This window comes from Choloepus didactylus, chromosome 5 (genome assembly GCF_015220235.1).
Source record: "Choloepus didactylus isolate mChoDid1 chromosome 5, mChoDid1.pri, whole genome shotgun sequence".
Classification (NCBI taxonomy): domain Eukaryota; kingdom Metazoa; phylum Chordata; class Mammalia; order Pilosa; family Megalonychidae; genus Choloepus; species Choloepus didactylus.
This window is the reverse complement of record NC_051311.1, coordinates 140,243,411-140,258,665: the sequence shown is the minus strand read 5'-3', so window position 1 is coordinate 140,258,665 and position 15,255 is coordinate 140,243,411. Positions and strand designations below refer to the sequence as shown.

At 44.9% G+C, this 15,255-nt stretch overlaps 1 protein-coding gene across 7 annotated transcripts in view; it reads left to right on the top strand.

Moving 5' to 3' along the window:
• The window catches only part of NOD1 (nucleotide binding oligomerization domain containing 1), a 94,299-nt gene that overhangs the window by 38,451 nt on the left and 40,593 nt on the right, over positions 1-15,255 (top strand). For 6 of the 7 annotated variants that reach the window (XR_005217049.1, XR_005217047.1, XR_005217048.1 and 3 more), the window contains exons 2-4: positions 9,116-9,416; positions 10,485-10,659; positions 12,473-14,294. Coding sequence is in view for 4 of the 7 variants with exons in the window: in XM_037836984.1 (XP_037692912.1) it covers positions 9,222-9,416; positions 10,485-10,659; positions 12,473-14,294 (2,192 nt within the window). In the remaining 3 variants the exon portion in view is untranslated. Of the gene's footprint in view, positions 1-9,115; positions 9,417-10,484; positions 10,660-12,472; positions 14,295-15,255 lie in introns of those variants that run through there. The other variant, XM_037836987.1, reaches the window with a different exon arrangement.

The window sequence follows — 15,255 nt, the reverse complement described above, 5'->3', positions numbered from 1 at the left end:
ATTGACTAAAATAAATAAGGCTTAATTAGCTTCCAAAAGATTACCATACGATTAGTGGAATTGAAACCTATTTTCATTCCTTTAAATTCTTTTTGCTAAGCATTGTTTACCCTTCTGTTGCTTAGAATGTTAAACTGTGCTGTTGGTTTCTCAATCATTTAGCTTAAAAAAAGAAAGCTGTGTGAGTTCCAGCTGAGAATCTCTGTAAGACTTGTGGTGTCTTGGCAATTTGAGATGTATAAGAAAATAAATGTACGTGTGTGAAAGAGCAGGAATCTCACATGGGACTTGGAAAAATTTGAGAACCACTGGTTTTGAATTTTAACTGACTTGGGCTCATGAACATCTAATGATGCTGACTGTGGTTAGAGGTCTTTGAAAACTTTTTTTGAGCTCAACAAAAGAAATTAGGAAGCTATCTGTCTGGAATGTGTGGGGTTTCCTGCCTTAGACAAAGGACTAAGTGGCCAGTTCAAAGTCTTTCCACTTTTGAGATTTTGATCCACTTAATATACACAAAGCTGGCTGGAAAGGAAGCACTGGAAGGATCTTTTGTTGTTATTTTAGTTACAAGAAAGCCAGTCAGTGCAATTTTGGGGCAACTCAGATGAACCCAAGTGTTTTGTTTTGTTTTGTTTTGTTACTCTTTATATTATTGCGATATTTTCACATACCACGCAGTCATACAAAACAAATCGTACATTCGATTGTTCATATACCATTACATAGTTGTACATTCGTCACCAAAATCAATCCCTGACACCTTCATTACCACACACACAAAAATAACAAGAATAATAATTAAAGTGAAAAAGAGCAATTAAAGTAAAAAAGAACAGTGGGTGCCTTTGTCCGTTTCTTTCCTTCCCCTATTTTTTCTACTCATCCATCCATAAACTAGACAAAGGGGAGTGTGGTCCTTATGGCTATCCCAATCCCATTGTCACCCTTCATAAACTATATTTTTATATAATTGTCTTCAAGATTCATGGGTTCTGGGTTGTAGTTTGATAGTTTCAGGTATTTACCACCAGCTATCCCAATTCATTAGAACCTAAAAAGGGTTGTCTATATTGTACATAAGAGTGCTCACCAGAGTGACCTCTCGGCTCCTTTTGGAATCTCTCTGCCACTGAAGCTTATTTCATTTCCTTTCACATCCCCCTTTTGGTCAAGAAGATATTCTCTATCCCATGATGCCGGGTCTACATTCCTCCCCGGGAGTCATATTCCACGTTGCCAGGGAGATTCACTCCCCTGGGTGTCTGATCCCCTGTAGGGGGGAGGGCAGTGATTCCACCTTTCAAGTTGGCTTAGCTAGAGAGAGAGGGCCACATCTGAGCAACAAAGAGGCATTCGGGAGGAGGCTCTTAGGCACAATTATAGGGAGGCCCAGCCTCTCCCCTGCAGCAACAGTCTTCCCAAGGGCAAATCCTGTGGTAGAGGGCTCAGCCCATCAAACCACCAGTCCCCTATGTCTGTGGGCATGTCAGCAACCATTGCGGTGGGGCAGGCCAACACCCCTGCATTCTCCACCAGCTCCTCAAGTTGGCTCTGCATATTTTTTGCCTCGTTTTTTTTTTTAACTTTTTTTTCTTTTAAATCAACAGTATGAAAAATAAAAAAAAAAATAAGAAATTTTAAAAAACATATAATAAAAGAACATTTCCAAGAGACCATCACAAGGGAGTGAGAAAAAGACAACTAACCTAAGATAACTACTTTACCTCCAACATGTTCCTACTCTACCCCAAGGAAGTAACCTAATATAGCAACATTTCTGTGAACTTGTTCCTACTATACCCTTCAGAAATTAACAGACCATAGTCATTCCTGAGCATTCCCAGAACATTAAATTTACCCACGATAGCTCATCTGTTCTTATTAGATTATTGTTCCCCCTTCCTTAATTACTCTCTATCGCTAGTTTCCCTACATTCTACATTATAAACCATTTGTTTTACATTTTTCAAAGTTCACATTAGTGGTAGCATATAATATTTATCTTTTTGTGCCTGGCTTATTTTGCTCAGCATTATGTCTTCAAGGTTCATCCATGTTGTCATATGTTTCACAACATCATTCCTTCTTACTGCTGTGTAGTATTCCATCGTGTGTATATACCACATTTTATTTATCCACTCATCTGTTGAAGGACATTTGGGTTGTTTCCATCTCTTGGCAATTGTGAATAATGCTGCTGTGAACATTGGCGTGCAGATATCTGTTTGTGTCTCTGCTTTCCGATCTTCCGGGTATATACCAAGAAGTGCAATCGCTGGAACGAACGGTAACTCTATATCTAGTTTTCTAAGGAACTGCCAAACTGACTTCCAGAGTTGCTGAACCATTATACAGTCCCACCAACAATAAATAAGAGTTCCAATTTCTCCACATCCCCTCCAGCATTTGTAGTTTCCTGTTTATTTAATGACAGCCATTCTAATTGGTGTGAGATGGTATCTCATTGTGGTCTTAATTTGCATCTCTCTAATAGCTAGTGAAGCTGAGCATTTTTTCATATGTTTCTTGGCCATTTGTATTTCCTGTTCAGAGAAGTGTGTTTTCATATCTTTTGCTCATTTTATAATTGGGCTGTCTGAACTATCGTCATTGAGTTGTAGGATTTCTTTATATATGCAAGATATCAGTCTTTTGTCAGATACATGGTTTCCAAAAATTTTTTCCCATTGAGTTGGCTGCGTCTTTACCTTTTTGAGAAATTCCTTTGAGGTACAGAAACTTCTAAGCTTGAGGAGTTCCCATTTATCTATTTTCTCTTTTGTTGCTTGTGCTTTGGGTGTAAAGTCTAGGAAGTGGCCGCCTAATACAAGGTCTTGAAGATGTTTTCCTACATTATCTTCTAGGAGTTTTGTGGTACTTTCTTTTATATTGAGGTCTTTGGTCCATTTTGAGTTAATTTTTGTGTAGGGTGTGAGGTAGGGGTCCTCTTTCATTCTTTTGGATATGGATATCCAACTCTCCCAGCCCCATTTCTTGAAAAGACCTGTATGACCCAGTTCAGTGACTTTGGGGGACTTATCAAAGATCAGTCAGCCATAGATCTGGGGGTCTATCTCCAAATTCTCAATTCGATTCCATTGATCTATATGTCTTATCTTTGTGCCAGTACAATGCTGTTTTGACAACTGTGGCTTTATAATAAGCTTCAAAGTCAGGGAGTGTAAGTCCTCCCACTTCGTTTTTCTTTTTTACAGTGTCTTTAGCAATTCGAGGCATCTTCTCTTTCCAAATAAATTTGATAACTAGCTTTTCCAAGTCTGCAAAGTAGGTTGTTGGAATTTTGATTGGGATTGCATTGAATCTGTAGATGAGTTTGGGTAGAAATGACATCTTAATGACATTTAGCCTTCCTATCCATGAACCTGGAATATTTTTCCATCTTTTAAGGTCCCCTTCTATTTCTTTTAGTAGAGTTATGTAGTTTTCTTTGTATAGGTCTTATACATCTTTGCTTAAGTTTATTCCTAGGTACTTGATTTTTTTAGTTGCTATTGAAAATGGTATCTTTTTCTTGAGTGTCTCTTCAGTTTGTTCATTTCTAGCATATAGAAACATTATTGACTTATGTACATTAATCTTGTATCCCGCTACTTTGCTAAATTTGTTTATTAGCTCTAGTAGCTGTATTGTCGATTTCTCAGGGTTTTCCAGATATAAGGTCATATCATCTGCACACAATGACAGTTTTACTTCTTCCTTTCCAGTTTGGATGCCTTTTATTTCTTTGTTTTGCCGGATTGCCCTGGCTAGCACTTCCAGCACAATGTTGAATAACAGTGGTGACAGCGGGCATTCTTGTCTTGTTCCTGATCTTAGAGGGAAGGCTTTCAGTCTCTCACCATTGAGTACTGTGCTGGCTGTCGGTTTTTCATATATGCTCTTTATAATATTGAGGAAGTTTCCTTCAATTCCTACCTCTTGAAGTGTTTTTATCAAAAAGGGATGTTGGATTTTGTCAAATGCTTTTTCAGCATCTATTGAGATGATCATTTGATTTTTCCCTTTTGATTTGTTAATGTGTTGTAATACATTGATTGATTTTCTTATGTTGAACCATCCTTGCATGCCTGGAATGAACCCCACTTGGTCATGGTTTATGATTTTTTTAATGTGTCTTTGGGTTTGATTTGCAAGTATTTTGTTGAGAATTTTTGCATCTGTATTCATTAGGGAGATTGGCCGGTAGTTTTCCTTTTTTGTAGCATCTTTGCCTGGTTTTGGTATTAGATTGATGTTAGCTTCATAAAATGAGTTAGGTAGTGTTCCATTTTCTTCGATGTTTTGAAAGAGTTTCAGTAAGATTGGTGTCAGTTCTTTCTGGAAAGTTTGGTAGAATTTCCCTGTGAAGCCATCTGGTCCTGGGCATTTATTTGTGGGAAGATTTTTGATGACTGAGTGGATCTCTTTGCTTGTGATGGGTTGATTGAGGTCTTCTATTTCTTCTCTGGTCAGTCTAGGTTGTTCATATGTTTCCAGGAAATTGTCCATTTCCTCTACATTATCCAGTTTATTGCCATACAGTTGTTCATAGTATCCTTTTATAATTCTTTTAATTTCTTCAGGATCTGCAGTAATGTCACCTTTCTCATTCATTATTTTGTTTATATGTGTCTTCTCTCTTTTTTGATTTTGTCAGTCTAGCTAGGGGCTTGTCAATCTTCTTGATCTTCTCAAAGAACCAACTTTTGGTGTCATTTATCCTCTCTTGTTTTTTTGTTCTCTATGTCATTTATTTCTGCTTTAATCCTTGTTATTTCTTTTCTTCTACTTGGTTTAGGATTGGTTTGCTGTTCATTTTCTAACTTCTTCAGTTGATCCATTAGTTCTTTGATTTTGGCTCTTTCTTCCTTTTTAATATATGCATTTAGTGCTATAAATTTCCCCCTCAGTACCACTTTTGCTGCATCCCATAGGTTTTGGTATGTTGTGTTCTCATTTTCATTCGTCTCTATATATTTAGTAATTTCCCTTGCTATTTCTTCTTTAACCCACTGATTGTTTAGGAGTGTGTTGTTTAACCTCCAGGTATTTGTGAATTTTCTAAGTCTCTGATGGTTATTGACTTCTAATTGTATTCCATTGTGGTCAGAGAATGTGCTTTGAATAATTTCAATCTTTTTAAATTTATTGAGCCTTGTTTTATGTCCCAGCATATGATCTATTCTGGAGAAATTTCCATGAGCATTAGAGAAGAATGTGTATCCTGGTGATCTGGGATGTAATGTTCTATATATGTCTGTTAAATCTAATTCATTTATCAGATTGTTTAGGTTTTCAGTTTCCTTATTGGTCTTTTGTCTGGTTGATCTATCTATAGGAGAGAGTGATGTGTTGAAGTCTCCCACAATTATTGTGGAAACATCAATTGTTTCCTTTAGTTTTGCCAGTGTTTCTCTCATATATTTTGTGGCACCTTGATTGGGTGCATAGACATTTATGATTGTTATTTCTTCTTGTTGAATTGCCCCTTTTATTAGTATGTAGTGGCCTTCTTTGTCTCTCAAAACATCCCTGCATTTAAAGTCTATTTTATCTGAGATTAATATTGCTACACCTGCTTTCTTTTGGCTGTAGCTGGCATGAAATATTTTTTTCCATCCTTTCACTTTCAATTTCTTTGTGTTCCTGTGTCTAAGATAAGTCTCTTGTATGCAGCATATTGATGGTCCATTTTTTTTTGATCCATTCTGCGAATCTATATCTTTTAATTGGGGAGTTTAATCCATTTACATTCAAAGTTATAACCATGAAGGCATTTCTTGAATCAGCCATCTTATCCTTTGGTTTATGTTTGTCATCTATATTTTTCCCTCTCTCTATTAATATCCTTTAATGTACCCATACCAAATCTCTTTAGTACTGAACCTTTCTCCTTGTGTCTCTTACCTTTCTTCGTTTCTCTGTCTGTAGGGCTCCCTTTAGTATCTCCAGTAGGGCAGGTCTCTTGTTAGCAAATTCTCTCAGCATTTGTTTGTCTGTGAAAAATTTAAGCTCTCCCTCAAATTTGAAGGAGAGCTCCGCTGGATAAAGTATTCTTGGTTAGAAACTTTTCTCACTCAGAATTTTAAATATGTTGTGCCACTACCTTCTCACTTCCATGATGGCTGCTGAGTAGTCACTACTTAGTCTTATGCTGTTTCCTTTGTATGTGGTGAATTGCTTTCCTCTTGCGGCTTTCAGAACTTGCTCCTTCTCTTCCGTGTTTGACAGTGTGATCAGAATATGTCTCGGAGTAGGTTTATTTGTATTTATTGTATTTGGAGTTCGCTGGGCATTTATGATTTGTATATTTATGGTGTTTAGAAGATTTGGGAAGTTTTCCCCAACAATTTCTTTGAATACTCTTCCTAGACCTTTACCCTTCTCTTCCGCTTCTGGAACACCAATGAGTCTTATATTTGGACGTTTTATGTTATCTATCATATCCCTGAGGTCCATTTCGATTTTTTCAAGTTTTTTCCCCATTCTTTCTTTTATGCTTTCATTTTCCATTCTTTCATCTTCCAGGTCACTGATTCATTGTTCAACTTCCTCTAGTCTTGTACTATGAGTATCCAGAATCTTTTAAATTTGGTCAACAGTTTCTTTAATTTCCATAAGATCATCTATTTTTTTATTTAGTCTTGCAATGTCTTCTTCATGTCCTTTATATCCCATGCCACAGTCTTGTCGTTCATCTTTAGTTCTTTGATTAGTTGCTCTAGGTACTGTGCCTCCTCTGATCTTTTGATTTGGGTGCTTGGGCTTAGATTATCCATATCGTCTGGTTTTTTCATATGCTTTAAAATTTTCTGTTGATTTTGGCCTCTTGGCATTTGCTTAACTTGATAGGGTTCTTTTAGGATTTGTAGACCAATTGAAGTCCTTATCTCTAATTTGTCAGCTCTACAGCTTCATGGAGTACAGTTTCTCTAACTAAGCAGCAGGTGGCGTCCACGAGCCACCTGTTCCCCTCAAGCCAGTTCTCCCCTGCTTTCCCTTTGTGGTGAGTGGGGGAGTGAGTCTTGTGGGGTCCAATTGTTGTACCAAGCTTGTGTGTATAGTTGGTATTGCCTGCCCTGTATATGGGGCATGTGTCTGAGTGGTCAGGGAGTGGGGGCAGCTCTAACAAGCAAATCTCCCTGGTGTTCCTGGAGTTTTAAAGCTGCTGCAATAGTCTAATCTTTCAGTTCAGTCCTGCCACAGTTTGTCTCTGCCACTGACCCACAAGTCCTTGGTATGGCCCCTGAGACTTGCGAGTGGGTCCCTCTTCCAGGCCATGCACCCCCTGGTCCTCTGTTGAGGGATGACTGTGCTATGTCACAGGTGAGTGCCATCCCCCCAGGGCGGTTCTGGGCTGCAGGGCTATGTAGGGAGGCTCCCAGTCTGCTGAGCGGAAGCCCCCCTTTTCTTGGGAGGTTGTGGTGTTTAGTGAATTTTCTCAGCCACTGGATTATTGCCTTTTGTCTCAGAGCTCTCTTATTTCTGCTCTTGTCTTGACCTGCCCAAATTGCAAGTCTTTGAGGCTTTCTGTATTGGGCTTCTTAGAGTAATTGTTTTAGAAAAAGAAAAAAGAAAAGATAAAAAAAAAAAAGGAAAGGACCCTCCTCGCAGATCTGATGGGTTATTGAAATGCTAAGAGACAAAGCAATTAGGGCCATTAAGGAAAAGTCCAGGGGGCAGAGAATTCAGTTTTTCTTAGGGATTTGCATATGAGCCTCAGGGCCTGAGCTCTGCCCTTCCCCTTTCTATGTTCACCAGAACTCCAAAAAGCCTCCACTTTTCTTTTTGGGCTTTTCTTGCTGTTTCTTGCTATCCCTATCTCCTCTCTGCTGGGCTGGCTGCTCTCGGATTCTCTGATATCTGGTCTCAGTCTATCTGTGGTTGGAGTTTGGATCAGTAGAATGAGTTTCCGATAAGAGCTGCCACTGCAGTTCTCCCTTCTCCTTTCCAGCGTTGATGGCCCCTCCTCCCACGGGACTGAGCCTGGCAGGGAGGGGCACGGGTCCCCTGGCCACAAAAACTTACAGATTTCGCTGATCTCAGCACTTTGACGTGTTCTTGAGTGTTGTATGAAGTATGCCCAAAGTCAAATTGCTCTGCAGTGTCCAGTCCATGCAGTTCCTGGCCTTCTACCTACTTCCCTGGAGGAGTAACTTCTTCTGATACCAGACTATGGTATCTGTGACTTTGGACGCCATTTATTCCACTGAAATCACACATTAGTGATTTTAGGCGTAGGAGCGGGCGCCGCGCCGCTAGGAGGCAGCTGGGGTGCACGTGGGAGACACTGGGGCGAGCGCCACTGTAGCCACGGGAGCCGGAGGAGTCACCCCAAGTGTTTTTAAATACCCAAATAAAGAAGCTTGGGCCCCCGTTCCTATCCAGACAGTAAAGTTCAGCACTTGCACATGGTTTTCACGATTTTCCGGGAGGTGGTTTCCCAGTCATCTATCACTCTGAACTCCCATGCCAATTCTCTGTCCTTTCTCCTGGGCCTTTGCCATCCCTCTGTCCCATGTCACTCCACAGGTGGTCACTGCTTCTCCTCCAGTCCCCAGGTTGTCATATAGAACAGATACTGCTGAGAGTATGACCACAGCGGGGCTTGGAGGAGGGCTATGATATACCACAGAATAAGTAATGACAAATGATAAGTCACCTTCCCAGGTTCCCTGGCTCTTGGTGGCTGTCTCTGCAGGCATTTTTTTGCTTAGATTTTTTCTCCCCTGCACCCCCCACAGTTCCTCTTCTCCAAAATTCTGGGCGCTCTCCCCTTTTGCAGCATGTGAAAACCTCCAGTTCCAGTTAACCTTATTACATAAAGCAATAAAACTTTGAACTCCATCCCAGTCTGGGATCTAGGCACACTTTGCCTTTAAAAAAAAAAAAAAAAAAAAAAATGAAGTTCTTCTAAACAAAAGGATTGGCTACCTCTGGTTGCCTCCTTTAGCAATGTAACCCACAAGTGGAAGCATTTAAATTAGAATTTTCTCTTAGTGCATCTCAGATACAATTCTTAAGCAGAGGAGGAATCCCAGAGCACTGCGAGGTGGGGGTGAGGGGTGGATCCTTGCCATGCCTTTGTTTTGATGGTGATTTGTTTTCTCAGGGGCTGTGCTGAGGGGCAGGGGCCCTGGATCCTCGTTGCCCTCTGCTAGGAAGACAGATGCCACCAAAGATGAACTTGGGAAGAGTAGCTGCTCGCTGCTTTAACCATGGAAAAGCAGGCCCACAGTGAGATGGAAATAATCCCATCTGAGTCGCACATTAAATTGTTGAGAATCAACCGGGAGCTTCTGGTCACTCACATCCGCAACACGCAGTGTCTGGTGGACAATTTGCTGAAGAATGACTACTTCTCGGCCGAGGACGCGGAGATCGTGTGTGCCTGCCCCACCCGGCCGGACAAGGTGCCCAGGCCCAGGCGGGTTGACCGGTCCCTCTTCACCTGAGCAGGGAGCTTTGGGAATTTAGTGTCTGGGGCAGCATTTCACTTTGGGGTCCCTATAGGCCCTAAATGCCTGAGCTCTCGGCTTATTCCATAACTTCTGTGTTTATGTGCTAGAGTAAACTCATATCTCAGCTCCAGCTGCTCATATCTCAGCCAACTGTGTTGGCTCCCAAACAATTCCTTTTTAAATTCACTTTAAACTACTAGGAGAGAAAGATAAAATGAGCATTAAACATTAGCAGGAATGATCATTCACCATTTTTAAATTTGGAGAACTGCTCATTGCAGGGTAAAACTCAGAATGGACATTGCATCAGATTCAGTAATGCCTACAGCCTAAGCTGGGTCACATAAAGACTTTTCTGCATTCCACTTGTGAGAAGTCTTAACAGCCCTTCGTTTCACTTTAGCTTTAGGTCATCTTCTGAAAAATATAATCGGCAAGACCAAAAAATCCTCCTTGGTAAGAGGAATAACCAAGTCCATTTGTAATGTAATTGCATTGGGGCTCAGAAGGGACAAGAAGGTGTTCTTGGGGGAAGGCTAGTAGCACCGTTGTGAACTTTGGTCTCCTCTTTGGATTTTTTGTCTGCCTTTTTTTTTTTTTTTTTTTTAATGACCAAAAAGCTTGTCATAACTGTATAACATACCGGGGTCTGTTATGCCCTTGCTCCCACCTCATTATCCCTGAGATGTGACTTCTTTCCTCTTCACATTCATTCCCGGACACTGAGTTCAGAGGGAAAAGGTGACAGAGTTGCGTGGGTGCATAGTGGCTCCAGTACAGAGGCCTACCTTTTTATTTTTAGGCTCACGGAAGCCTCTGCTCCCTTAGAGCTGTGAGGTTTGATTTCTTGATTAAGGTGGTTGGTCTATTTCACAGATTCTAGGCCTCCAACATGTTGACTCGCACACCAGCTGGGTGGAGGGCCAAGCAAGAGGTAGGAGCTCGGAGCTCTGCCATGTGCTCCTATGGGGCCTTTCCAGGAGGGGTTGACCCTAATGCCAGCTCGTGTGCCCCTGCCAGGTCCGTAAAATTCTGGACCTGGTCCAGAGCAAGGGTGAGGAGGTGTCCGAGTTCTTCCTCTTCGTGCTCCAGCAACTTGCAGATGCTTATGTGGACCTGAGGCCTTGGCTGCTGGAAATCGGCTTCTCCCCTTCCCAGCTCATTCAGAGCAGAGCTGTGGTCAACACTGACCCAGGTACGAGTCAGCCCCAGGGCAGTGCAGACACCAGTGCAGGCAAGGCCTGGGGGTTTGGGGATGATATTGATGCCGTATTTAGGCCCAGCAGAGCATAAACGCTTGGTCCACCAGGTAGCAGGTGGGAGGGGCTATATTTATTTTAGGAGACAGCTAGCCTGGGTCTCCAAGTGCAGCCCGGGCGACTAGGACTGAACCGGCCATGTGTGGCTGTCTGGTTTATAGAAGAGCCCATGGCAGTGTGGGAGTGGCCTCCATTCTGACCTGTTGCTTACTTCCTATTCTGACATATATAAAAGATTTTAATGGTTGCATAAATTTGAGGTTGTAGTTTTTTTTTTTTCCTTTTAAAATTCTTTCTGGGTTTGACTCTAGGCAAAGTATTCATCGATCACCCTGGGTACCAGTTCTTATTTCCAAAGCACCATGGAAACCTGTTAATTGACAAATTCAACAAGTACTTATGGGGCACCCACCATATGCCAAGGCACTGGGCCGATACCAGGGATACGGTGATGAACAGACCCAGGCTTCAGGGAGCTTAGAGTCTAATGCAGCAGACCAGCATTTGTTAACACGATCACTCAAATGTAGAAGTGCCCATGGTGACAAGGACAACAGGTGCCAGGAGAGGGTAGCATGAGAATATATTCTTGGGGCCATGAGCTGGTCTGGAGGGTCAGGGAGTCTTCTTTCCATCCTCTCGTTCTTTCCACTTTGACACAGTGCTTGGCAACATAGCAGCCCTAAGGTCCCAAACCCTGGTTTTTACAGAATCCAGCTTGACTTTGAAAACAGAAGCAAAGGACGGTGTCCCAGAAAGTCAGGTGCATGTTTTGGGCGAGCAAGGCCCCCAGCAGTCCAGGACCCAGTGTCTGCGTCTGGGCCCCCAGCAGGCCCAGGGAGGCACGCAGGGCAGCTGAGATGCCCACGGCCATCACCAGCTTCTGCCTCTTACTACTACACGTCCTTCCCCCACGAGAAAGGAAGGTTTTCCCGTGGTGAACAGTTCTCACAAAAGACTTCTGCATTGGTTCCTTTAAATAGCCAGAAGACTACATATTGTATGATTCTATTTTTATGAAGTGTCCACAAAAGGTAAATTTACAGTCAGAAAGCAGATCAACAGTTGCACGGGGCCAGGGTTGGGAGCAGGGTTTGGCTGCAAATGGGCTCGAGAGAATTTTAGGGGCACAGTGGAGGTGTTCTTAAATTGGATTGTGATGTCTGCACAACTTGGTAAGTTTACTAGAAATAACTGACTAGCATATAATACTTACAATGGGTGAATTATGGTATATAAATTATGCCTCAACAAAGCTATAGAAATATAATTTACTTAAAAAATTTTAAACAGGCAACCAAGTTGGACTAAGTTGATAGGAAAGGGTTAGAGATGAATTTCTGGAAATGTGCATATGTGTCCAGTTTTATTGAATTATAATTAAGATCCAAAACTACTTTAAAGGAAGTCATAGAACCCCCTTCTGTAGCGGGGAGCCCTCCCTTTGCAGGAGGTAGGCTTGCTCAGAGGCGGCGCCCATGCCCATCCCAGCCGAGGCCTGCTGCCCTCAGGACCCTCAGCTTCTGGAAGGCCAGCTGTTTGAGGCACTGGAGGGCCTGCACTTGAGGGATTGTTGCACTTGGTCGTGGGGTTCAGGCAGTGGCTTTCGTTTGTTTGTGCGTTGCTCCTCCTCCTTGGGCACCTCCCTGTTTGTTGCAGTTTCCGCCTGTCTCCCTCTCTCTGCCTGGACCTCTTACCCTGGCCCCTCACCTCCGTGGGCCCCTGTGCCCTTCCCCTCTCTTTCTCCAGTGAGCAGGTACACCCAGAAGCTGCGACATCAACTGGGCCAAGACTCCAAGTTCATCTTGTGCTACTCGCAGAAGGAGGAGCAGCTGCTGGAGGAGACGTACACAGACACTGTCATGGAGCTGGTTGGCTTTGCCAACGAGAGCCTGGGCAGCTTGGACAGCCTGGCCTCCCTCCTGGACCATACCACAGGCATCCTCAACGAGCAGGGTGAGACCATTTTCATCTTCGGTGATGCCGGGGTGGGCAAGTCAATGCTGCTGCAGCGGCTGCAGAGCCTCTGGACCATGGGGCAGCTGGACGTGGGGATCAAATTCTTCTTCCACTTCCGCTGCCGCATGTTCAGCTGCTTCAAGGAGAGCGACTCGCTGTGTCTGCACGACCTGCTCTTCAAGCACTACTGCTACCCGGAGCAGGAACCTGAGGAGGTGTTTGCCTTCCTGCTGCGCTTTCCCCACACGGCCCTCTTCACCTTCGATGGCCTGGATGAGCTCCACTCGGACTTCGACTTGAGCAGTGTGCCTGACAGCTGCTCCCCCTTGGAACCGGCGCACCCCCTCGTCCTCCTGGCCAGTTTGCTCAGTGGCAAGCTGCTCAAGGGGGCGAGCAAGCTGCTCACTGCCCGCACGGGCATCGAGATCCCACGCCAGCTCCTTCGGAAGAAGGTGCTGCTCCGCGGCTTCTCCCCCAGCCACCTGCGGGCCTACACCAGGAGGATGTTCCCCGACCGGGCAGTTCAGGACCGCCTGCTGGACCAGCTGGATGCCAACCCCAACCTCTGCAGCCTGTGCACTGTGCCCCTCTTTTGCTGGATCATTTTCCGGTGCTTCCAGCACTTCCACACTGCCTTTGACAGTGCTCCTGAGCTGCCTGACTGCACGATAACACTGACCGACATCTTCCTGCTGGTCACTGAGGTCCACTTGAACAGGATGCAGCCCACGAGCCTGGTGCAGCGCAACACTCGGAGCCAGACGGAGACCTTCTGCTCCGGCCGGGGCACCTTGCACTCGCTGGGGCAGGTGGCCCACTGGGGCATGGAGAAGAGCCTGTTTGTCTTCAGCCAAGAGGAAGTGCAGGCCTCCAAGATGCAGGAGGGAGACCTGCAGCTGGGTTTCCTGCGGACCGTGCAAGAGTTGGACCCTGGCGGGGATCAGCAGTCCTATGAGTTTTTCCACATCACCCTCCAGGCCTTCTTCACTGCCTTATTCCTTGTGGTGGACGACAAGGTGGGCATGCCAGAGCTGCTCAGGTTCTTCCAGGAGTGGGTGCCTCCTGGGGAGGCCTCACTGGCGTCCTGCTATCCTTCTTTACCTTTCCGGTGCCTGGGGGGCAGCAGCCTGGTGGGGGAAGACCCCTTCAAGAACAAGGATCACTTCCACTTTACCAACCTTTTCCTGTGTGGGCTGCTGTCCAAAGCCAAACAGAAACTCCTGCAGCACCTGGTGCCCGCGGCGGCCCTGAAGAGAAAGCGCAAGGCCCTGTGGGCGCACCTGTTTGCCAGTCTGCGGTCCCACCTGAAGAACCTGCCCCGGCTTCGGTCTGGGAGCTTCAACCAGGTGCAGGCCATGCCCACCTTCATCTGGATGCTGCGCTGCATCTACGAGACGCAGAGCGAGAAGGTGGGGCAGCTGGCAGCCAAGGGCATCTGCGCCAACTACCTCAAGCTGACCTTCTGCAACGCCTGCTCGGCCGACTGCAGTGCTCTCTCCTTCGTCCTGCACCACTTCCGCAAGCGGCTCGCCCTCGACCTGGACAACAACAATCTCAATGACTATGGTGTGCGGGAGCTGCAGCCCTGCTTCCGGCGCCTCACTGTCCTCAGGTGGGGCTGCCACGCGGCGGGGCAGGACTCAGGGACACTGGGGCTGGCATGGTGGGTCAGGGGCTCCTGGAGCCTCCTTCCCGGGGTCTTGGAGCATCCAGGCCTTGTCTCTCTCGGGCTGGCAGAGGGCGAGGAGCAGAGCTTTGAGGTCAGGTAGACCTGGGTCAGTGCCAGCTGGGTATCCTTGACCAAGGGGCTTAACCTCTGAGCTTCAGTGCCCTCATCTGGGAAAAGCAGATGATAATAGTCGCAGCAATTATAGTAACAGCAGCCACCGTTTATTGGCTGTGGGTGAAGTGCATGGCAAATATGACTCCATTTAATCCTCCTAACCCTATAAGGTGGGTACTATTATCCCCATTTCTGCAAATGAGGAAACAGAGGCCCAGAGAAGTTAATAACTTGCTCAAGATCCCACAGCTGGGGGTGGGGCGAGGTGGAGTCAGAGTGCGTAAAGATGCCTGCCCTTTAAGATTAATGTGAGGCTCAGAAGGAGTACATGAAAAGTTTCTGGCATGTCACAGCTTTTATTATTGCAGAAAATGCAGACTTTATGCTAACTGGCATGGGTTCCATGGTCAAAGCCAGCAGCCTGGGCTATCAGGGGTCTCAGTACAGAATGCTTACCCTGGATTATTTTCCTGTTTGTTGCTGTAGAGAAAAAAGAGGCAGACTATGTCCTTCTATTTGTGTTTCCTGTGTAAAATAAAACTTGTAAAGCTCTCTTGGGGTTTAAATTCTCTATGACCTGGCTCATGCATTTCTGAAGAGTAGCGAGGATCTAGAAATGATTCTCAGGTCTGCTGTGCTAATGCCAGAGTGTGAGCTGTGTAGGGACAGCGGGAGCCACTCAGTGCTGACCCTCCCTTGGCAGCCTCAGGCCGTCCCACCCCCAGTGCCTCCCCCTGCCCATATGACAGAACCAGACACTCCAAATCAGCTCTTCCCCATTGAAGTTTTC